The sequence below is a fragment of the Apodemus sylvaticus genome, chromosome X (genome assembly GCF_947179515.1).
Source record: "Apodemus sylvaticus chromosome X, mApoSyl1.1, whole genome shotgun sequence".
Lineage (NCBI taxonomy): Eukaryota > Metazoa > Chordata > Mammalia > Rodentia > Muridae > Apodemus > Apodemus sylvaticus.
Window position 1 is genome coordinate 38118017 of NC_067495.1, and position 24139 is coordinate 38142155.

Genomic DNA, 24139 nt, shown 5'->3' on the forward strand with positions numbered 1-24139 from the left:
AATGGGCTGGGCTTTCCCTTATCAATTAACACTATCAAGGCTATGCTTTGAGGGCTGTGTTTTATGCTGTGGTAGGATACCGTGTTGATATCTGTGATCCCAGCTACATTGGAGGGCTTTATCCCAGTCCATGGCTCTACTGTAACCCAGGAACCCTGTTTGTGGTCTATGCTGATATCACAAACCATGTCAAAGACTATAATCTATGTTCCTGTGGTCTTAAAAGAACAAATAAGCCACTTTCACAGAGATATTGGTGGCTGCAGACACACTGTTGAGAAAAAAGGACATGGATGATGCCCCTCCTCCCCAAAATATTAACAGCCTAGACAGGAAGCCATGGGGAGAACTCTTAAAACTATGATAGGATGCTGACGTATTGCCCTCCACAGTAGATAACTTCTGGCAGGGATGCAGGAAGATAAGGACTCACTTGTCTCCATTTAGGGAATAGGTCACTGAAGCTTTGACCACGCTCAAGTGAATCTAGACATATTACAAATTGCACTTTTTTTTTGCTGGGGGTGTAACAAGGACGGGGAGTTGGACAGGAAAAGACTAGAAAATAAATGTGATGGTGGTGTATGATTTAAAATCCCCAAATAGTCAATGAAAATATGTTGGAAAAAAGATACTCCTTCACAGACATGGCCATAGGCCAGCCTGATCTAGATGGTCCTTCATTGAGTCTCAGGCCACTCTCAATTGTGTCAAGTTGACAAACCAACTATCATTCACACACTCATATATGTTCATGTATACACAAATGAAACCAACTTTTATATAAACACATATTTATATGTTCATGTATATATACACATACATCTATCTGTCTTGTATAAAACAATGTGATGGCAATTGGTCAATGCATAATATGTATGTGATGTTGTATTTAAATAATCTCAAAGGCTTATAGTTCAATAATAGAGCACTTGGCTAACATACATAAGGCCCTTGAATCTGTCCTTAGCGCGCGCGCACGCGCGCGCGTACACACACACACACACACTGCATGCACATTCAGAAAACAAATACACAAAATATATTCAAAACAGTATTTCTGATGTTTTTCTAACAGAGGGTGGCTCACACTTGATTGAGACGAAGACCTCATCGCCGATAGGTGAGGCTAAGATGAGCATTACCAGCGACGAGGTGAACTTTCTGGTATATCGCTACCTCCAGGAATCAGGTAACCAGCTTTTTTTTCTGTAGGAAGATCATTTTAAATATGTTTTGGACAGAACAGTTGACCACTAGTGCAAGCCAGACTATTGGATCATCAAAAGATCTAAGAATACTCTTTGTAAGAATGTTAAAGGGACAGAGGAGTGGTTTAGAAGGCACTTCACTATTCAGTTGGAGTGTGGGGAGAGCATGATCTTTCTTCTCCCAACAGGAAATCAGTCAAGAGCAGTTGAGCCAGGTGTGATGACATTCTCCTTTAATGGTAGCACTTGGGAGACAGAGAGAGGTAGATTTTTTTAGTTCAAGGCTGCCCTAGTCTACATAGCGAATGGGACCTTGTCAAAATGTTGCTTCAAGGTATATAGTTAAAAAGCTAGACACCTATGTCTCTAGTTGGCAAAATAGTCCTTGTGGGTAGCTGTTGGTTTCAGATAGCCTCAAGTGGGCAAAATGCTATCTTGCCATGGTCTAATGTGATTTCTCCAATGAGTGATTTTAGTTCTCAAGTAAAACATTTTTTTAATTCTCACAACCTGAAGAAATTTAAAATCTACAAAGTGACACTAATGAAAACCTACTCTTGTACCTACCCATGCAACAAGCCACTTAAGTCCAATAGGGAACCCCCCACCCCATGTTCACTTCCATGGTAGAGAATTGAAATCTCTGGTGAAGCTGCTGGCAAGTATCTCTTTCTGTAGGCTATGGGGAGTCAGTTCTATCCCTCTCCTAGGCTTGGTGTCCTATTGGCAACCTTTGGCATTTCTTGGCTTAAAGCTGCATCACTTTAGTCCTAATGTCCAAATGTAACCACATTTCTTTTTACGAAGAAAAGACCATATTGGTCTAGGGTCTCGGCACACTTAAGATATAATGCATCCCCACCTTCTGGAGTTGGATGTGTAGTTATTTTAGTTAACTTTCTTTCACTGTGACCAAATACCTCAAGCAAATGAAAGTAAAGGAGGAAATGGGATTTTCTGGCTTTCAGAAGTCCATGGTTCCTTTGGTCCTGTTCTTTTGGGTCTGTGGTGTGGGAGAACATCATGGCGTAATATGTGGCATGGCAAAGTAACTTGCCTCATTGCAGCCAGGAAGCAAAGAGAGAAAAATGGAAATGGGTATCCCCTTTAAGATCACATCTTTGGTGACCTAATTTCTTCCTAGTAGGCTTCACTTCTTAAAGGCTCTATCACCACTCAGTTGTACCACTGGTTTGTCACTTAAGTCTTTATCATATAGGCCTGTGGGGGTTACATCACAGCTAAACTAGTAAACTCCTCAGTATAATGTTTGAGTCAACTCCTATTAAACCCATCTTATGTTGAAAATGGCAGTCAAAATGCATCTAAGGGCTGTGGAGAGGGTCTGATAGGTAAAGTGCTTATTCTACAAGGATGTGAATCTATGTTTAATTCCCCACCTCCCATGTAAGAGCCAGGCTTTGCCATCAAAGTGTTTCTAATCATATTCCAGCACCAGTTCTTATTTCTGTGTGCCTCCTGTTCTCTCTGCCTGTTCAACCCTAACCAGAACTGGAACTTCCATTCTACAGCCTTCCCCAAGCCCCTCGGCACCCACAACTCCATGTTCACATCTCCAACCCACATTTACCTCCCTCTCACTTGTCTCTGCTTCCCTCCACCTGCAGGTTTTTCCCACTCTGCCTTCACGTTTGGGATCGAAAGCCACATCAGCCAGTCCAACATCAATGGTACACTAGTACCACCGGCAGCCCTAATCTCCATTCTTCAGAAAGGACTGCAGTATGTGGAGGCGGAGATCAGCATCAACGAGGTATGTTCATTCCTGAGAATATGGCAGAGTTCCAGAGCCCCCCTAGCGGATCTCAGAAGAATGTATGTATGTATATATATGATCCCTGTACACAGGTCTGGCGAACATTCTAAGGTATCTGGGAGAAAGTAGAAGCTACAAACAGGACACTGCACCATCAGTAAGCTTTGGATGCCCCCTTGTGCAGGTTTGAAAAATCACAAGGTGTTGACTGATGAAAGCAACCAATTCATTCTTACAAATAGACTTTTATCCACTTTGTTCCAGGGATTTGCATGAGCAGACAAGCCTTCTTTCTGATTTCCCAGGGCAGATTGCTCAAAGCAGGACCTTACTGAATGCTCATAGAGAGGCTTTATTTTCTGTCAAACTGACAGGGCATAACCAGAGGGAAATTTGAAGAGCATTTCACACTCAAACCATTTCTCTGGCTCCTACATTCTCTCTGTCATCCCCTTCCTCCATGTTCCCCGACTGAGCCTTGGAGCAAGTGATATAGTTGTTCATTTAGAACTGCACATTCAATGTTTGTTTATTTCTAGCAGTTTTACTACTTATAAGGCTCTGTAGCAAGTACAGCACACTGCCGAAAAAGAAAAAGCTTCTCTGACCAAAGCTATTAGCAACATTAATCTATGGGCTGAAACATGGATATTTAGAATTTGATAGGCATGCCACGTCCATTTAGCAAAACCATAGCAGCATCTTCCCCAACCACTTGCTTTTGGCCAGGTTTAAAGAACCAGATATGAGCTGGGCGGTGGTGCCTCATGCCTGTAATTCCAGCACTCTGGGAGACAGAGACAGAGGCAGGTGGATTTCTGAGTTTGAGGCCAGACTAGTCTACTCATCAGTGAGTTCCAGGACAGCCAGGGCTATACAGAGAAACCCTGTCTCGAAAAAAAACCAAAGCCAAAAAACAAACAAAACAAACAAACAAAAAAAAAAAATATGAATTCTCACTTGTGGAACAGTTCTCAAATCCAATCAGAAAGCAGCTTTTAATTACCCTCAACATCCAGGCCACTTATATCAGCGGACACATCTTACCTGACAGATTGGTGGTACAAAGCATGTAGGGTTCCCAGCTGAGTGATGATTATGTCTCAGCAGCACTAATTTTTTATAGTCTATGGCTTTAGCTATACATGCAAGATATCTCTGTCCATACTTTGTTTTGGTTTTTTTTTTTTAACTTACAAAATAATGTTTCCTTATTGCTTTCTTATACATACTTCAATTGACCTACTCCAATGCATACCATCTCTCTCCTTCCCTGAACCTGATCCACCATTAGAAATGTCTTACCCAGACTCTTTCTTGCTATATTCTCTTTTAACTTTAAAAAGTTATCCTTCTGAACACTGATTTATATTTTTTTCATCATCCAAGAGACTTGTGTTTGCCTAGGGGTAAATAATCTTCGTTATGTATTTCCAACAATTAAAAAAAAAAAAGAACTCAGATATGGCGGTATTTTTGTTATGTTGACAGTGGCCTACCTCTTTTTCTAATACATTTGGTAAGTTTTATTTTATGTGCATATTTGCTTTGCCTATGTACCACTGGGGGTTTCTGTGCCTACAACAGCCAGAATAGGGCATGACGTTGCCCAGAATTGGAGTTTCTGATGTTTGTGTGCCACTGTATGGATGCTGAGAACTGAACCTAGGTCATCTAGAAGAGCAGCTCGTACTCTTAACTGCTGAGACATCTCCCCAGCCACATGACAGTGTTTGCTCTATCTCTATGAAAGAAAAAAATAGACACAAAAGGGTCAAGACTTATCATCAATCTTGGTCACTCATGGCCAGAATCCAGGACCAAGTGGCTGATGAGTCATACTGAATGTACTATGTCGTATTACTTTTCTTGTTTTTCTTTTTTACATTGTATTATAATTTAAAAAGAAAAACAAACAAAAAAATTCACCTGGGGCAAAGTGTTATTTAATAGTATTCAGCCAAAACTTGTGCCTCTCCATTTCTGAGATAATTGAAGTTTAGAGCATATGGGCACATGGTTTTTCATCCAGCAGACAGCCTGGAGGCATGTGGAAATTCATGATTCAAATATTTGGAATATTTCCTGAGGAAAGAACTTCCTGTGTTTTTTTTAAGGATATGTGGAAATGTTTTCATGGTAGGTGGAAACCAGACAAAGTATTGTTTTTTAATACATTTTAGAATGAAGAGACACTATTGCCTGGTTGCATCATGTTGATATTTCATCTCTACATTGAGCCCAGGGAGGCATATATAAGCACATTCAGGTAGACCCAGGTGCCGGAGTCCTATTCTGAATGGTGCAGTTGTCTTTATATTGGGCTCATTATTCCTTCCTTGTTAAAAATAGTCATTGCAAAGATGCCTGATAGCATCTGGTGGTAGCATCCAGTCAGGGTTGCCATCAGTCTCAGCACTACACCTTTGTGGCTGGGTGATGCGCAGAGGAAGGATTTCCAGTGTACCTGAGGATGGGAAGCAGCCTGACCTGCCTCTGCTCAGTATATGGCAATATAAATCTATGATCTCAGTGTTGACAACTGAAAATGCCTGTGCCACATTGAGAGTTGTCCTTCAAGGAGGCAGTTTTACTCTACTGGTTGAATAACCACTACATTGGTGGTAGCAAGTTTTGTCATAGGATAAAAATAACCCTGTTTAGATACCCATAATGCTTTTAGCTAGACATCTATGAAATCACTAAGGATGGTCTTCTACTGCTAGCTCTCCATGAATGGTCCTCCTCATCCACTTCCCCCTTCCCTCTTTGCCATCTAATTTTGTCCCACCGCAAAAATCCCTTGGATCTTATTCCCAGTTCATTCCAGCTTCTATGGTCCGTGGTAGCTGATGGGTAACCCTGGCCTTGCTTTTCTAGGATGGCACGGTATTTGATGGGCGTCCCATTGAGTCGCTATCGTTAATTGATGCTGTGATGCCCGATGTGGTCCAGACAAGACAGCAAGCTTTTCGGGAGAAACTCGCCCAGCAACAAGCCAATGCAGCAGCTGCAGCGGCAGCAGCCGCAGCCACAGCCACAAGCACAGCGGCCACAACACCAGCAGCTGCTGCTCAGCAGAACCCACCAAAGAATGGAGAAGCCACCGTGAATGGGGAAGAAAATGGAGCCCATGCAATAAGTAAGTGGAGAGTACTCTGGTCTTCAAGCGGTCATTATTTTGATGTTGTTGTTTTCTCTTGAGTCTATGTATAGTTGAAGGGATGCTTAAAGCGTGACCTGCTGTCAATCTGTTTAATTGGTTTCTGGGTTTTGCTTCTTGTCCGTCCACCTGATCTCCATCTTTGACTTCACAGGCCTCCCTTGCTTTCAGGAAATTTTGCACCTGTGTGAATATCCATACCACAAGGGGAGCTCCTATAAGTGTATCATTTGTGCTGCCTTTCAATCCCAGTACTTCACTAGTGTCTCATCCTCAGGTTCTTAAGCTCAATTTTGTTATAACCCGCAAGCCAAGGTAATTTTAAGGGCAGCAGCCCCAGACATGGGGCATTAACATTGCTTTATCATTGCAAACCCCCAGAGCATTAGCCCCTATTGGGTAACTCTGTAGAGTCAGAGCAGGTCAGACCATGCCCACGTTAGCCCTGAACCTGAACAGAGCAGAGGTGAACACATGCCTTAATGTATATTGGCAGCTAGCTCATGTACAGAGCGGGTTTGTTCTGTGTGCACACACAGCTCTTGCAGTTGTTCATGGTGCTTCCTAAAGGCTTAACCCCTGTTGCTACCTACTGAGGTTTATGATTTCCACACTGTCCCTCAGGCCTGGTGCAGTCAGTGTGCCAACCCTGGACTTCACAGTCTGCTACTTCAAAGTAGCTTCTCCTTATTGCTTCTGCAATGGCTAAGCATGCTGTGGTCAGAAGACAACATTCAGGAGTTGGTTCTTTTTCTCGACCCAGGGCTTGGGGCGTTGAACTCATTTCATCACTCTTCCAGGACTGGCTAAGCCATCTCATTGGGCTTCTTGTGTGATTCTCTTGGGTGGCACTATGAGTTAGCTTTTTGTTTCTGTAATGACATAACAGAAGAAAATAGTTTATAAGTGAAAAAAGACATATTACTTGAGCTCCAGGTGATGCATACACATGAGCATGACCGTGATGGAAGTTGAGGTGAAAATGCAAGGTGGAAGGGCATCATGAGAGAAAAAGAAGTCAGAGCAGACTGCAAATGACTAACAGTGACTTCTCACTAGGAACTACTTCTTAAAGTCCCATCACTTGCTGCCATATCTCCCATGTGGGCACCAAGCTTCCAGCCAACTTTGGGAACAAATATACAGTACAGCACTGTCAAAACAAAAACACAAAATGTGCACCAAACTGCAGAAATGCCCACTCTTTACCTTCATCGGATGTACTATGACTTTGATATGTACAAAGTATTTTTAAAACAGTGCCTAGGATTTCTGTGTTCGAGGCCAGCCTGGTCTACAGAGTGAGTTCCAGGACAGCCAGGGCTACACAGAGAAACCCTGTCTCAAACAAACAAACAAACAAACAAACAAACAAACAAACAAACAAACAAACAAAAAACAGTGCCTAAAGCTGCATTTTTAATGGGTTGGTGGACCATGTTTTCTTGTTTGCTTGGCAGATAATCACTCAAAGCCAATGGAAATAGATGGAGACGTTGAAATTCCACCGAGTAAAGCCACAGTCCTTCGAGGCCATGAGTCTGAGGTCTTCATTTGTGCCTGGAATCCTGTTAGTGACCTACTTGCTTCTGGGTAAGAATTTGGGACAGGGAAGTACCTGGGTCTGCATTCTTCTCTGGAGTACAGTATTGAGGAAAGTGCGCTGGTTTGTCTGACTTTCCTAATAAATGAAAACTGAGGAACAGGCTGCTTTGTGCACCCTGTACTGTGGGAAAGGCTGTGGTCCCAGCCATTTCTCTGTTTGGTGGGGAGTAAGACACATCTCAGGTCAGTAAGTAGAAGATATGGGAGAGGAAAGAAACTGAGCAAGAGCAGTAGAAAAGACAGCGGCACATGCTAATGATGTGAGACCTAGCCCCATATCAGTCACATTTTCCCATTGAACCAGAGTCAAATGCTCCATGTTGGTTCTGCAGATCTGGAGACTCCACTGCGAGGATATGGAACCTTAATGAGAACAGCAACGGAGGCTCCACACAGCTTGTGCTGAGGCATTGTATCCGTGAAGGTGGACATGACGTTCCCAGTAATAAAGATGTCACTTCATTGGACTGGAATGTAAGCTTCTACCATCAATGTGTTCAAATGAAGCATGTGCAAACTCAAAAGAGGCAGATAGTTCTTTGTCTTAGCTCCCACATTGGGGTACTGGTACCAAGGACTCATGATCAGATCCTAGTGGAAAGACAGCCTGGGGGTGGGAAGTTAGCCCCATTGTCGTGAACTTGTGTTGCCTCTGCCACACCACCCCATGTAGGAAGGAAGCCCAGGAAAGTACCCAAGAGTATAAGAAGGTACTAATGTGTTTTGTCTTTTTCTATCCCCAAGAGCGATGGAACACTGTTGGCAACAGGTTCCTATGATGGTTTTGCAAGAATATGGACAGAAGATGGTAAGTTTTGAATTCCTTGTGTGTGTTAAGAAGGACTTGGTGTGTGAGCCTAGAGTGAATAGTGAGTAATTATGAAGTCACTATGTCTGTGTTTTCCCATCTCAGGTAACTTAGCCAGCACCTTAGGTCAACATAAAGGCCCCATCTTTGCCTTGAAGTGGAACAAGAAGGGGAATTATATTTTGAGTGCTGGTGTAGACAAGGTGAGTGAATGCCAACTTTAAATACATCCCTTTTATATGTGGATGTGGGTTTATTTTTTTTTTTGTCTGTTGGCTTCTTTGGTAAAATAACTCACTTAGGCTGTTTATTTCTCGGGTTTGATCTTTCTGCTGACTTGAACAAGGAATCACTTCATATATTTACCTCTGTAGACCTTCATGCAGAATGTGCTCTCAGTCCCGCGATGGAAAGAGAAATCTCTAAATGGAGTTTATAAAAAGTATTCGGTTGTGGATGTTTCTGGGTTGACTTTTATCCATTGAGCAATTTTTAGTCACAGACTCTTTTTTCCTCCCCTAGCTCCACCTTTTCTCACCTGATAAACCACTGCTTCCCACTGTAGATGGCAGAATTCTCTGAGACCTGATACAGGGCAAACTTCACAGAAACTCATGGAGCTGACTTACAGTTTGATTTTTTTTTCCAATCCATACGTTGGATTTTTGGGCTGTTCCACCTGCTCTCTCGGTTCATGGAGTGACAGGGGATTGTTGGAAATGCTCGTTTCTATAGCACTTCTTTTGAAACAATATCCAAAGGGCAAGCAGATGTGCCTTCTTACCTGTTACTTAATGGTTTTCTGGGTTTGGGAGCTAACGGGAAAGTTTGGTAGATTTCCACATATATTACTGAAGGCTGCTGTGTACCAGTTGCTCTCATTAATATTACTGAGTGTGAAATGCACAGTGTATATAATATAGACTTAGATCAGAAATATAGAACTGACATGTCATATGACTATTTTACACTATTGCATGTATACATGATATGAGTCTGGCTATACATAGGCATAAAATATATTAAATTAATTTTTAGAAGGAAAGGGGGCTGGTTGTCTTTTCTGGTACAAGACATTCTTCTAGATAATTGTTCTTTGAGAAGAATAACTTTCCCTCTGTTTGTGGAATACAGACAACAATAATTTGGGACGCTCACACAGGAGAAGCCAAACAACAGTTCCCTTTTCATTCAGGTAGGTTCACTGTTGTGGTTATGCAGAGGTAGTTCCAGGAAGGTTTTACTTCTTTAAGCTTGTATGATATTGCCTAAGAGCAGAGAAGTGTCAAGACATTGGGACTTCGGACAACTGTGAAACAAAGTATTGGAAGTAAGAAAATATGTGGCATAGCAAAAAATAACTAGTACCTCCCTTTATCCATAACTGGGCCTGTCCTTGAGGGTTTTTTTGCATTTTAGAGAAAGATGGCAGTCTCTCTCCAGAAGCATCTTACAAATTGGAAAGGGAGAGTCTTTAAGGTCTTTGAAGGATGGTTTTCATGGTGTCAGTATAGCTGATTCACACTGGGGGTAGTATTCATGGTCACTAGACTCCTGGGGATGCTTTTGTCTGCATCACTGAGCTCTATTTTCAGTTAATCAGGCAAATGTCCTTCCTCTCTTTCCTCCTGCTTTGCAGCACCTGCCCTTGATGTGGACTGGCAGAACAACACTACCTTTGCCTCTTGCAGCACAGATATGTGCATTCATGTGTGCAGGCTTGGCTGTGATCGCCCAGTCAAAACCTTCCAAGGACATACTGTAAGTGGCAGTTCTGATGCTCAGGTTGGGGATTGTGAAAGTGTGGTATGTATCTTTTCAGTGCCAGCATTAAAAATTAACTATGCGGGAGAGACTACTTGTTCAGCACCACTTGGCTGCTGAGAGCTTCTGTGACTGCCCTGGTGGTCGAATTAACCCATCTCTGGGCGGTGATCTTGGGAGTATATCAGAGTAGCTACTAGCTAACCCTGTCTTTGTTCTGTCCTGAACCTGTTTATCTTCTAACCCCAGTCTGTTTCTTAGCTTTTAATAGGGGCACATATTTTAAGTCTGATTTATCTTGTTCCTGCTTAGACTTTACCTCTCTCACAACCTGCTTCCCAGTTCCATAAATGATTCTCACCAATGCTGATTCTCCACATTTACAGTTGGAGACATGTACACTACCTCATTTACACTTGAGTTCACAGACAGGCGCGCGTGCGTGTGTATACACACACACACACACACACACACACACACACACACACACACTATGCTCTGTGATCAAGCCCTCTGCCTCCACTTTAGTCACAGAGAACCCTGCTCCTTGGATTCCCAGCTTCTTCCAATTTCACCCTTTTCAAAACTTGGTGTACTTACAAATGGGATTAGCCACAACATTGAGAAGTGTGAAATTATTTAGAATATAATCTGGTGTGTGAAGTTGTTTGTAAGGCCAAGACAGCTGTCTTGATAGAGGAAGCAGTTAATAGCAGTAGTATTCCCAAGATTCCTCTGAGGAAGCCCTTCTATCCTTCTCTCTGCCCTTGCTCTGCATGCTGTCCCTGTCAATATGGCAGAGCTGCAGATAGTTCTTTATATAAACACATCCCCTTCTCCCTTCCCCACCCAAAGCCTTTCTCCTCCAGTCTTGGAGCCTCTGGTACTCAGAAGGCAGGAATATTTGGCGGTTTCCTTGTTGTATGGCCCCCCAAATCCAGCTTGATGATCAATAACTTTGGGCTTACTTATAGGAATTTGGGTGAGGGGTCACTTATAGAAGTAAAAAAAAGACTCAAAGAGTGCTAAATTGCCAAAGCTCACCCCACCATGGGTGACAGCCCATAAAAACTAGAAACCTAGAGCACACTGCACTGCCATGGGCCCTGTTCTGTGTGGTTCAGTTTGTCAGGTAGCTTGTCTTATCTTTGTTTCTTCTAGAAAGCTCAGCTGGCCTCTGCTTCTTCCGGGCAACTGTGCTTGTCTGAGAGTGACTTGGCAGTCTTTTCTGCATATACACACATTTGTAGGAGGACTTGGGGGATTAATGAATCTGGTCAGTTTTAGGGACTTTCTGAAGGTTTTTTTGAGTTGCTCACTTCCTGTTTTAATGAGCTTCTCTGTAGTATTTCATCTCATAACTCCCTGAAAACATCCTGCCTTAAGAAGTTTCCCTTCAAAATGGAAGCCTTTAATTTCAGAGGGAACTGCTACTCAGCACAGATAAACAGGAGAGTGGATTTTATTTTTCAATGCCTTTTCCTAACTATAGTTCCTGATGTAGTTTCCCTGCACATACGAATTGCTTGTGTATGTCTTTGTGCTTTTGGATGGCTTTACTTTCTATCTGTCTCTGCCATTGTTACATCTTCACCTTTATCTTTACCTCATCCAACAAGCTACAGGTATTTCAACAGGATGAAGAGAAACTGTAATATTAAAAACACATAGGAAAGAGATGATCAAAGTCTACTTTTAAAAATAACTCTCTTTAGCTCTGCTCGATGTCACATATGTGTAGTCAGAATACTCAGGAGTCTAACAGAATAGTTCCAGGCCATTCTGGGATACATAAAGAGCTCCTGGCTTGCCTGTGCTACATAGTGAGACCCTGTCTTGAGCAGCAATAAATAGTAACTGATTTGTCTAGCTTATTATATGCACATTTTTCATGTTTTCCTTAGTAAGGAATTTTTTCCCTAAAGAAATATGGATGAGTATGTGGCTGGTCCTTTATAATGTATGGCAGGGTTTTTCATGAATGCAAAGCAAAATGAAGAGAGCATAATCATGTGCAGGTTTTTGTGATTTTTTTTTTTATTTTGATACCCTGTGACTTCTCAGAAGGCCCTCTGCACTGCAGCACTGGCAAAATGCTACTGTTCCTTATTAGAGCCAGCCTTTCTTAAATAAAAGCTATAATTTCTTTCTGAAATTCGGTGCTTTCTTGCAGAATGAGGTCAATGCTATCAAATGGGATCCTTCTGGAATGTTGCTAGCCTCCTGCTCTGATGACATGACATTAAAGGTAATATGGGTATCTAAAGGGATGCATTGCCTAATCCTAGACAAGGCCCTGCTGTATAGGCACACAACCCTTCCAAACCTTATCATATGAAATATTATTTTGGACTGTCTTTTCTCCTTGGCTTTCCTGGTGTCTAAACTTTTGTTCTTCCATGAAATTTTGACATATTGAAGCCATGGTTCCTACTGAGAGAACTTATGGCCTATCCACCAGCATCTTTCCTCATAGTCACCTGCTAATAATATGCCTGGTGGACTCCTTGCTGGCCTGTGAGCCTCTCACATATCTACCACCTAAGCAGTGCTCCCTTAGGTGCAACAGAATGAAAGGTGTTGAGCCATTCTCAGTTAGTGGTACGGTATTAGCTCACACTGTTACCAATGCCTCTTCCAGATCTGGAGTATGAAGCAGGATGTATGTGTCCATGACCTCCAGGCTCACAGCAAAGAGATATATACCATCAAGTGGAGCCCCACAGGACCAGCCACCAGCAACCCAAACTCGAACATCATGTTAGCAAGGTAAAGCAGGGCAACCTCCCAGCTCTCAATCCTTCCTGATCCGAGCTTTATTCACTGCCTATTGAGTAACTCTGCTGGAAGACTCACTCAAATCTAGAGAAAGCAGTGTTGAAGCTCTTCCAGACTGAAAAATAATGGCCGTCCCCTTTGAAGGGAGGCAAGAGCAAGTATATCTCCTCCCTCCATATCCATGGAGATGGTTCCAGGAACTCCTTTGGGTAACAAAGTCCCTAGTTGCTTAATTTTGTTTGACCTACAACCTCTGAATACCTTCCCTTGTACTTTAAGTCATGTCTCAATGATGTATAATATCCATACAATAAGGATGCTGTACAGACAGTTTAGGGAACAATGCCAAGCAAAGAATCTGAACTTGTCCAGTACATTTTGTGTATGTGTGAGGAAGAGGAGGTTTGGTTTGGTTTGAGATTATGTAACCCTGACTGACCTGGAATTTGTCATGTAAATTAGGCTAGTTTAGAGATATACCTTCTACTTCCACCAAAGGGCTAGGATTATGAGCCTGCCTAAGATGCATTTTTCCCTTTCCTGCCCAAGGTTTCTTATCTGCAGTTTGATAAAACCAGAACCTACGTAAGGTGCCCCCCCCCCACGGCGCTGGGAGGGGCTGGCTTACTCTAGTGAAAGTTTTCTGAGTTCAAGGCCAGCCAGGTCTACAGAGTGAGTTCCAGGATAGCCAGAGCTACACAGAGAAACCCTGTCTTGAAAACAACCAAAAAGAGAGAAAGAGGAGAGGGAGGAAGGGGAAAGAAAGAAAGAAAGAGAGAGAGAGAGAGAGAGAGAGAGAGAGAGAGAGAGAGAGAGAGAGAGAGAGAGAGAGAAAGAAAGAAAGAAAGAAAGAAAGAAAGGAAAAGAGGGAGGGAGAGGAGAGTTGAGTTGAGTTGAGTTTAACTTGGATGGAGCTCTGAGTTTGTTCTTGAGGCTCCATTCAGGGCTGCAGTACTGAGATTTTGACTAGAGATAAAGGATTCCCTGCCTCAGCCAAAGATAACCTGGATCTCTTAATATTGGAAATGCCAGTCAGCCAAGTCCCAGAACCAAGGGGCAGAGGTATCTCATCCAAAACAAGTTACTTTGGGCTTTTGGTGTATGGTTAGAACCTCTATCCTTGTGCATGCTGGGCAAGATTGTACTCTACCATCAAGTACACCCTACCCCCTAGTAGGTAGTTTAATGAAAACATTTAGACAGATGCAACAAAGTGTTAAGCCAGAATGATCTGAAAACCATGATATGGATATTTGGAGTATGGATTTATGCAATGTGGTTGCTTAATCTGGATGAAACCAGACACAAAAGAATATTTATTTTTCAAGAAGCAGTGGGGAGCTTGCTCTGTTGTTCTAGAGGATTGTGGAGGAAGTAACAGGTAAGTAGTTCTCTTCTAAGGAAGGAAGCACCTAGTAGTGGAGTGGGTAGCCTTTTCTGGAAATGCAAAACAGCTTTGTGGAAAGAGTTCAATTCAAGGCTATCTTTAAGAAGAGATTGTAAGTAGTTCTTGGGTATACATCATTTGTCTGGCATACATATCACCACCAGAAACTGAAACGAAAAGGAACCTAAACCACACACAAAAGTAATCCAAACACTTGAGTGGGTGAACTAGAAGAAGCCCACGGCTCTCCTTTTTCAATAATTATCCAAAAACCTAGTTACATTACAATAATGGAGGGTTACACATAGTTGTTCTGGTATTACACGGTACATAACAGGAGCAGATATACATTATCCTCAAACTCACAAGAAAAGGACACACTGAGCCTTGTGAGACTTTATGGAAAAACAGAAAGTCAGGTGATGACAGCCCCTTTCATATGTGCTGTACTTTTAATTCTGAAAATAATTAAACTTTGCAGCCCTTGCCAATGTAATTACATATGCACATGTGATTGTTCATGCACATGTAGTTTTAGAATTTCTTATGTGTAAGTGCATCTCACTCAATTTGTTTTTATTTCTCTCCAGTCATGGCTGGGTAGACTTAGTTATTCAAATGGAAGTATAAAAAATGATAGTGTTTTAGAAAAGTTGGTTGAATAGTCTACAAAAGCATTTTGTGATAAGAAATATGGAAACTAGAGAAAAAAATGAGCACAGTGGCAAAGTGGGAAAACTACTTGGCTTGTGCAAGTTCCTGGCTTTCGTCTGGTGGCAGCTTACTTTTCTCTGGAGAGAAGAGGCTCCATAGGATCTTCTCATAAAACAAATTCAAGTATATTACAAATACAATGGAAAGGCTGTTCACATGAGATACATCATAGAGATTTGAAAAACCAACTTATTCAGTGGTTGTTTTTTCTGTCATCTTCCTAGTGCTTCATTTGACTCTACGGTTCGACTGTGGGATGTGGAGCGAGGTGTTTGCATCCACACACTGACCAAGCATCAGGAGCCTGTCTATAGTGTAGCCTTCAGCCCTGACGGGAAGTATTTGGCCAGTGGATCCTTTGACAAGTGTGTCCATATCTGGAATACTCAGGTAATGTCTTGACTTGTGGCTGAATTCTTCCTGAAAGACATGTTCTCACTTCCTGGACTGTCAGGAGGGCTGGGGAATGAATTATCTCAGTGAATAGAGCCCCTCCCCCATGGAGATTGCAGGTTCTGTGTGGTCTGCTCTGTGGACCTCAGTGATATAGGATCATCGCCACCTACAATCCTGGAGCGTACCCTCTAGACTCTGACCTCAAGCCAGAACTTTCAGTTTGTTATCTTCAGAGCATTCTCCCTTGGAGAAACCACTATCTTCAGTTGTCTTATCCTGGCAGGGACCACTTAACCTATGACATGCTAAAGAAAAAACATGACCTACTTCTGTCACCTTAGAAATGCTGCCATTTGTGGAAAGGTGCTGTGGGTAGCCTTTCAATAAAAGCTTTCCAGGGAGACACTGTGGGACAACCAACTTGACCTTCACCCCTATCCACTGTAAAGCATCTTGGAGCACAAAGAAATACAAGGCTTGGAGTTTTCACATTTGCAAATGTCTCATTTCTTTAATACATTCTATGAGTACTGGATTGTCATTTCAGCAGAGATTGGGGGGGGGGCGGTTTGGAGTCAGTATATCCACAATGGGAATCCCTGGGTTTACACGAATAGGCAATTCTGAATATCAAGAGTAGAAGTAGGTAAGAACTAGTGTAGTAGACTGGAGGTGGGGGAAGTGCTATACTGGGCAGGTCTTTGTTCTATTTTTGGTGCTGGAGATAGAACCTAGAGCCTTGGAAGTGGTCTTCCCTGAGCTATATTTCAGCCCTGGGTTATCATTCCAGTTGAAAAACTTGTTTGGCTACATTACTGAAAGTAAGATAAGGAGACAATTTGGCCTTAGGAAAGAGCCAATGCTTCACATTCATGTAATTCATCTTTCCCTTTTCTTTTTGGTAGGTCAGCATTTAGAAGGATTGGAATTCTTAAGTTCATGCTTCCTTGTGTTAGGAGAGTCAGTAAATAAGTCATGCTCCAGGAGTCCACTGAGATCACAGGCTTTTCAGGGACATACCCCCAAATTTGGCAACATACCTCTGGGGTGTGCAGATAGAAGTCTGTCATCCTAGCACTGAAAAGGCAGGAGAATCAGGAGTCTAAGCCAGCCTGGCCTGTGTTATCAAGAAGCAAAACAGAACAAAAGGTAGAAACATATGTAGGAAGACTTACTCATATAGAGAGAATAGATTTTGCTAGTGGTAACTCACTTTGAAGGTGCCAAGAATATGCCTCTATGGAGCCCAGTTCACTTCTATAAGATGACATAGCATATTTTTACTAGGTGACTCACAACACCCAGTACAATACAGTATGAGTGTTACAGGAATACTGGTTAGACTTTTTTGGGTTTCTTTTTTCCTCTCCCTCACTTTCTTTATTTTTTTTTAATACTGGGGATTGAATCTAGGGTCCTTCAACTCACTCTGTACAGCTCAGGTTGGCTTCAAACTTGGAATCCTTTCCCAGCTTTTGGAGTAGCTGGGATTGCAAGCCTGTTTCATTGAAACTTGACTTATTATACAGTGAGTGAGTCAGGGTGTTTGTGTGTCTTGAGAGGATGCTGAAACAGGCAAAAGTTACTAGGTTCATATTGAAGGGAGCAGTGAGTTATTTTGAGACATATTAAGAACCTGTTTTAATCCTTTTGCTATAAACATATATAATACTGTTGGCCTGATGTTCTTCATAGTTCAATGTTTACTATACTTTGTTTTTCTATATAAGCAGAAACTAATATTTACCTAAATGCATTTTTCATTATGCTTTGTTAATGCTTACTATAGCTAGATAATGGTAAATATGTATTTTATAACAAGTAAATATGTATGGCAAGGGCACTTTATTGCTATGGGTATGGAGTAATGAGTAGTTGGCGGACACTGGGGTTAGTTACTGTATTAGTCAAAGTTCTTTAGAGGAATGCAACAGATAAAATGAATCTGTTTCAAAAGGAAGCTTGTTAGAATAGCTTACAGGCCATGGTCTAGATAGTCCAACAATGGCTGTCTGATTGCAAAGGAAGGGCCAAGGTAGTTTTAAAGTTCACAAAGCTGGGTGGCTCAGCTGGTCTTCAGTCTACATTAGAATTCTGATAATGTAGGCTCTATCGGTCAAGTCATGTCTTAGCAGCAAGATAGATGAACTTGTTGGTGAGACTGAAAGCAAGCAGGCCAACAGCATAAGCTTCCTTCTGTGGCTTTTTATGAGGGCTACCACCAGAAAGTATGGGGTCCATTTTAGGTGGGTCTTCCCAGAATAAATGCTTCTGGGTTTTAGTTGACCCCAGATATAATCAAGTAGACAACCAAGATTAGCTATCACAGTGACCTCTCATGCCATGTTTTATAAAGACATTTAGTGAAATGAAGATTTATTCAAGTCTAGAGAAAGCAAGGCTTCTTGACTCTTGTGATGCATGCCAAACCAACCACTAACAAATACCTCAGTACAAATGTGTATGTTCATTCTTACAAACTATATCCAAAATTGAGTTTTAACTTCATGCTACACTAATGCATGTAATGGTCTAATTCCTAGTGGGAGGGGTCCTTTGTGCACACTCAAAGGCTCTGAGAAGGAGACAGGAGAATAAGATGAAGTTTGATGATAATCAGAGCAGGAACCTAGGTAGTGGCTGGAGCAGATACAAAGACCTCAGCCCAGAAGGTTGATCCAAGCCCTAGGAAGGAAACAAGAAAGGATAGCTTAGTAAGGGACACTCATACCTAAGCACCATGGAGGAAGAACATCTTAGTAGAACCACTGGGGAGAGTAAGGAATATAGCTTTGTGGCAGAGCTTGTGCCTAATACCCCGATGTTCCAGATTTCAAATCCAGCACTGAAGGGTGGGAAGAAAGAAAAAGGTCAAAGAGGTCATTAGTCTAAGGTCCATATCTGGCAAGTGTGTATCTCACGGAAACCTGCTGTCTTGGCATAGCCTTGGCTATGAACTGAAATGTGGCGGCAGTTCTGTGTGTGTGGCAGTAGATTGGTATTTAGGGTAATTCCTTTAACTTCAGTATGCTTGAAAAGTTCTTGGTCAAATATGGAGGAAGAGTGTACCCCCTTTATTACTGTCATTTTGGGGAGCTCATCTGAGTTACCATGACAAATGTTTTGCTTTTCAGAGTGGAAGTCTCGTCCACAGCTACCGAGGAACAGGTGGCATATTTGAGGTGTGCTGGAATGCTCGAGGAGACAAAGTGGGTGCCAGTGCATCTGATGGCTCTGTAAGTGGTGCCTCTAGTCTACTAGAAGTTAAGGGTTGCCGGGCAGCTGATCCCTGATCCAACACTAGGCACTTTCAAAGGTCTTGTGAGGCTTCTTGGTCCTGCTGAACTTACTACATAAGAGCTGCTCTTTACATAGGCACATACTTGCATGTGTTATAAAGGAGGCTTCTGTTTGGGTTAAAAATAGTCTTCTTTGTCCCTGAATGTCAGTGAACTTGATTGTTCTTACCTGCAGTGACTATGTACACATGTGTATGCTCCAGGACATAGGGGATATCTGGAGTCCTATTTGGTTGTCACTACTTTGATACAGGGTGCCAAAATATTTTTATGTTAAAATGACTTTAAAATCCTAAAATGGCCATCAGACATAGAGAGTTTTGTGAAATTCATATTTTAAAGACTAAGAAGACACTGGCAGAGTCTGAGGTGTCTAATTACCCCTTTCCCTTCAGCTTCACGAAAGGCAGTTAGGAAAGCCGTGGATTGGGAAGCGTCCTATGGAAGAACAAGGGGATTATTTTGGCATTTCACTGATGGAGCCCATGGATGCTGTTAAAAGCCTCTTATAATGCTCTGGACTCCTCACTATTGTCAAGAAATATATGACCACAAATAGCATTAGTATATAGAACTTGTTCCTATCCTGTTGCCATGTGCATATTCTGTCCAAACAGTGTCATGAGAAGACATAGTTTTCAGCCAGGCCTCTTGGTTTCTGTGGATCTCATTGTGGTCCACTAGCATATGTAAAGTTTAATATGCCTTTGAACTTGAGGTTGCATTCTGGCTAATGAACTGAGTGGTGGTGTGGTCTGAGATCTTTTGTTATCTGCTCCACCATATAGGCATCCAGTCTGTGACTTCTGCTGATGACCTCTTGTGTTTCTAGGAATGGTCCTTCATCTGGCTTTTCCCTTGCCTGGTCTTGGCTAGAGTTTAGTCACTCTGATGTTTAGAATTTATCCTGTTTCTAGAGTTTTCCTCTCTCCTTGACTCTGTTCTGTTAAAATTTTACAAGCATAAAGTTGGTGGCTAGGTTGAACCCTGCTAGCACGTGTTTGAAGGTACTTGATGTTATCGCTCAGACTAATAAGACACTTTATCCTTCTTTCCAGGTCTGTGTTTTAGATCTCCGAAAGTAAACACAAAATGTAGAAAACAAAACCATTCTAATGGAGCAGCAGTGAATGTGTGGGATTGCAGCACCCTTCCTATGATGGGCTCCAAACTGTGTGAACTTGACTTGTTCGAGTCTACTTGGAAATCACCTGTCCCTGGCCACAGGATTATTTTCCCCCTCCCCTAATCTCCATCCAGAAGTATAAAACACAAACATATACAAAGTCATAAGCATGGTTGTATCACAGGAATATGGTTTCCATCTAGAATGCTCAGCTGGGGAAGGATGAAGCCATCAGCTACATGGTGCATGGTTGGTTTCCATCCAGAACAGGCTCTGATGACTGAACAGGGAAGGAGAAACACAAAGCTGTGCCAAAAATAAAGAAAAGGTTTAAAAAATGAAAAAAGAAAAAATGCTGTGATAAACCAAAAGGGAGGAAAAACCTGCCCCTTATGGTGTTTCCCTCCTATCAATTTGGATACTATAGTTGCTTTCCAAAAGACCAGTTTGTACCAATGAAAATGTGTGACTTTGTAATCCCAACGCTGTATTTTCTAGAACCTTCTTTGGTGGTTTTTCTATCTGCTAAAATTCTGTGGTCTGGGGGCCTCCCACCTCAGATGAAAACTGTTTTTGGCTTATTCCTTCTGTCCTCCCTTGTTGTCGCCCACCCCTTCCTCTGATGTCCTTGCTCTGGTGTGGTCTCACTGCTAATGAAATCCTGCATAGATATGGCCACATGCACACAGTGGATCTTTGTTGGACAGCACTCTCCTTCCCTCCTGCCCCACTCCTACCTATTGCTTACTCTGTCCCTTTCTCATAGTTGCTTCACATTAGGTCCCAAAGGCACTTTCAGAGCATAGTAAGTGCTTTATGTAAGAAGGCAGGGATGGGGACTTTTTACAGAAAAAAAAAGACTTACTTATAAGAGAAAGAACCTGGAGTATTTTTTGAAAAAAATATTTTTATGTTAAAATGACTTTAAAATCCTAAAATGGCCATCAGACATAGAGAGTTTTGTGAAATTCATATTTAAAAGACTAAGAAGACACTGGCAGAGTCTGAGGTGTCTAATTACCCCTTTCCCTTCAGCTTCACGAAAGGCAGTTAGGAAAGCCGTGGATTGGGAAGCGTCCTATGGAAGAACAAGGGGATTATTTTGGCAGCTGGTGGGGAAGAAAGAGCCCACTGGTTAGGCATCAAGCAGAATGCTGAACTGTTTGGTACACATTTACTTCAGCAGCCAGTAGGAACATAGTGAAGAAGCCACCCTGACCAAGTGTGGCTTACGGCACTTGCCAGCTACATCTTTCTTACAACAGTGTAGCTACAGATGGGCACTTTTATCAAGAGCATGCTTGGTGAATCTTTCAAAACCAACCCAAAGGCCTCAGTGTCACTCAGTCTTGTGAAGACAGTGAGTCTCAAGGGAGACTTTCAATCCTAAGAAAGAATTATGACCCAGGTAGAATGTCACTTATCATTTCTGCCCACTTTCCAATTTCTCTTACAGAAGATTAGGACAAAGCTTTCTAAAAAAAATGAGAAAATAATATGAATGAAAAATTTTGGCTAGTTTTTAAAAACAAAATAAGGCATAGCGTGCCTAGTAAAGTTTGCCATCATTGAATCAGGTGGCCTTTGTTCGTTTCTTGTCATAACTTAACACTGACTTGTTTCTTTAATTAGTAATGGGGGACAGACCAGAAGGGGTCTGCAAGAGGCAGTATGCAGGGTCCAGTTTGCAGCTGAGGCAAGTGTTACTTAGAGAAAAGTATACATATATGAAGCCAAAAATCAACCAGCAAGGAAGGTCAGGTGCTCCCTACACAAATGTTAGCTAGACAAATGTTAGCACCAAAACATGTATCGGCCTCCACTTTGACATGTAAATTATGTGAGCCCTCTTAAGTGTTGTGGTATTGAGTTGAGTGGTGAGTTTGGATTCTGCCACCTAAATGCTTAACAAAGCCCAAGTTCTGTGGAAATTTTAATCATAGCAGATGTCTCTGTGTCAGTGGGTATGAAGTTTCCTGCCCTGAGACTGCTTTAGCTTTAGGATATAATTTTGGAAGTCCAGATAAAGCCTATCATTGTTTCCCAAATAAGTTTCTGTTCATCTCTACAGAAGGTCAGCTGTTAGATGCCAGCCTATTGTAAAGGTATGACTTTCATTTGACAAGTTCCACATTGCTATATGGTGGTAATGGGTAGATGGCACATAACGGGTTCATCAGACAATCTCTGGGTGTCCAGGCTACACCCCCTAGATGAATCTAAGCCACATAAGAATTATTATTTTGGAGTCAATGGCTGTGAGACTAGGACAAAAAGGTTCAATCTACACAAGAATAAACCTAAAGACCATTCACTTCCCTGGCCTTACAGCTAACATGGACAGGAACTTAGTGCTGGCCACATGAGGACCAAGCAGAATGCAGCCCACACCCCTGAAGTTCATCCCCATAAGACAGCTCAGTCTGCAGCTGTTTCTGGAGCGGCCATCATTTGGACGCCATCATTTGCCTGCTGTCATAGGGCAGGTACATCATCTTTGTAGTCAAGGGGTGGCCCATGTATTATGCTGTTACCTAATGTTGTGTATAACTCCTAAAACATTGTGAGGAATGGTTAGTCTTGTGACCAAATTCAACCTTGAAAGCAGTGTAGTCACATAGCAGCCTTTCCAGGTATTTTTTCCTTGAGTTTGAAGTAACCATATACCATTCCCAGCACATCCAGGATGCTGCCTGTAGAGGACCGAAGGGCCAGATGGACCTTAACAAAGTTCAACTCTCTGACCCCACTCAACACCATAGGACTTGACTTTTTGTTCTGTCTGATTAAGAAATAGACCATGGAGCCAAGTGAAGTGCACTTTGTCACATGTAAGGATCTGCTTTGTTCCTTGTTGCTTTTCCCTTTTTAAACCTTTGTTATACCTTTCCATTCTGTTTCTTGTCAAATGCATAAATGTGTTCTGCAACTCACTGAAGTTTTGAATTCTGGCTTGTGCAGTTTTTATTGTCTGTGTCAGACGTACAGCCAGACATGGTCCTCTTTCAACATTTTCCACATTCTGTTAAGCACCATCAAAGCTCCCCTCCCCCTCTGTCCTCTATCCCCCCACTCCCATTCACCCCACACGCTCTTCGAGAAGAAAAAAATCACCTTGTGTGTTGTAGCTCATTTGTTTCAAGAAAGAATCAACAGATCATATTCAGTGTCTTGAATAAATTGCTCTATTTTGATATTAGAGAACATAGTGACTGTGTTTTTCTTTTTGTTTGTTTCATCTTGCTTGGAATCTGTAACATCTGCTGACACCTGAAGGAGAGAACAATGTAGATCACTTATTTCTGTGAAGATACCTGACAAAACTTACATTTATTTTGGCTCTGGTTTGAGAAGGCACAGTCCATCATGGTGGAGAGGTTTTGATGGTCTTGGCCCCATCTGTGGTAGCAAGATTATGAGGTGACATATTTGTGTATCCATAGATCAGTTAAGTGGCACAAACTTACTCCCACAAGCCCCAAATCTAAGTCAGACACCTAGCACCACCACCCCCCACCACCCAAGGGTGAGGCCATCATGGAAGGGGGAAAGCTCTAAGGTTCCCATGATTTGAGGAATAGTTCTGAAGCTCACTTGAACAAGGGTGAAGATCTGAGACAGTCTTGGATCAGATGGGTAGGTGCAAAGTCCCCATGAGCAGAAAGGAAAGGTCTGTTCCAGTGGGAAAATGTTGAGCAGAGTAGATGAGAGCAGAAAGATCCCAGATCCTGTTGAGCTAAAGGTGAATAGTCCAGGATACCTTGTTCAGTGGAGGAACATTACGTAATAGCTCTTGACTAGGTACCATTGTCATGAACCAGCCCAGCATCCAGGTAGGTCCGAGGCAGGCAAGTGGGTGGCTTCAGTGATTGCAGGGGCAAAACTTGCTTAAACTTGGTAGTATTTACCTTTCTAATTAACTATTCTGTGGCCAAAAGCCACTAACTTGTTATGATTAACACCTGCTGTTAGTGGAGGATTGAGTAAAGAGGTTGGTTATTTAGGCTCTTGGTTCTTTTATTCATGGGCTCCTCACTGATCAGACAGGAGGTTCAGAGTTCATTAACTATATGAGCAAGGGGAAAAAGGAAGAATATCACACTTGTAGAAA

At 42.1% G+C, this 24139-nt stretch overlaps 1 protein-coding gene across 6 annotated transcripts in view; it reads left to right on the plus strand.

The window, feature by feature from the left end:
* The window catches only part of LOC127674814 (F-box-like/WD repeat-containing protein TBL1X), a 158000-nt gene extending 134768 nt beyond the window's left edge, over positions 1-23232 (plus strand). For all 6 annotated transcript variants that reach the window (XM_052170553.1, XM_052170555.1, XM_052170554.1 and 3 more), the window contains 14 exons: positions 1079-1192; positions 2840-2985; positions 5869-6130; positions 7612-7744; positions 8089-8230; positions 8501-8564; positions 8670-8767; positions 9699-9759; positions 10204-10325; positions 12502-12576; positions 12970-13097; positions 15432-15597; positions 18738-18839; positions 19961-23232. In XM_052170553.1, coding sequence (XP_052026513.1) covers positions 1135-1192; positions 2840-2985; positions 5869-6130; positions 7612-7744; positions 8089-8230; positions 8501-8564; positions 8670-8767; positions 9699-9759; positions 10204-10325; positions 12502-12576; positions 12970-13097; positions 15432-15597; positions 18738-18839; positions 19961-19987 — 1584 coding nt within the window. In that variant the 5' untranslated portion in view covers positions 1079-1134 and the 3' untranslated portion in view covers positions 19988-23232. The remainder of the gene's footprint in view (positions 1-1078; positions 1193-2839; positions 2986-5868; positions 6131-7611; positions 7745-8088; positions 8231-8500; positions 8565-8669; positions 8768-9698; positions 9760-10203; positions 10326-12501; positions 12577-12969; positions 13098-15431; positions 15598-18737; positions 18840-19960) is intronic.
* Positions 23233-24139: the final 907 nt, after the last annotated feature.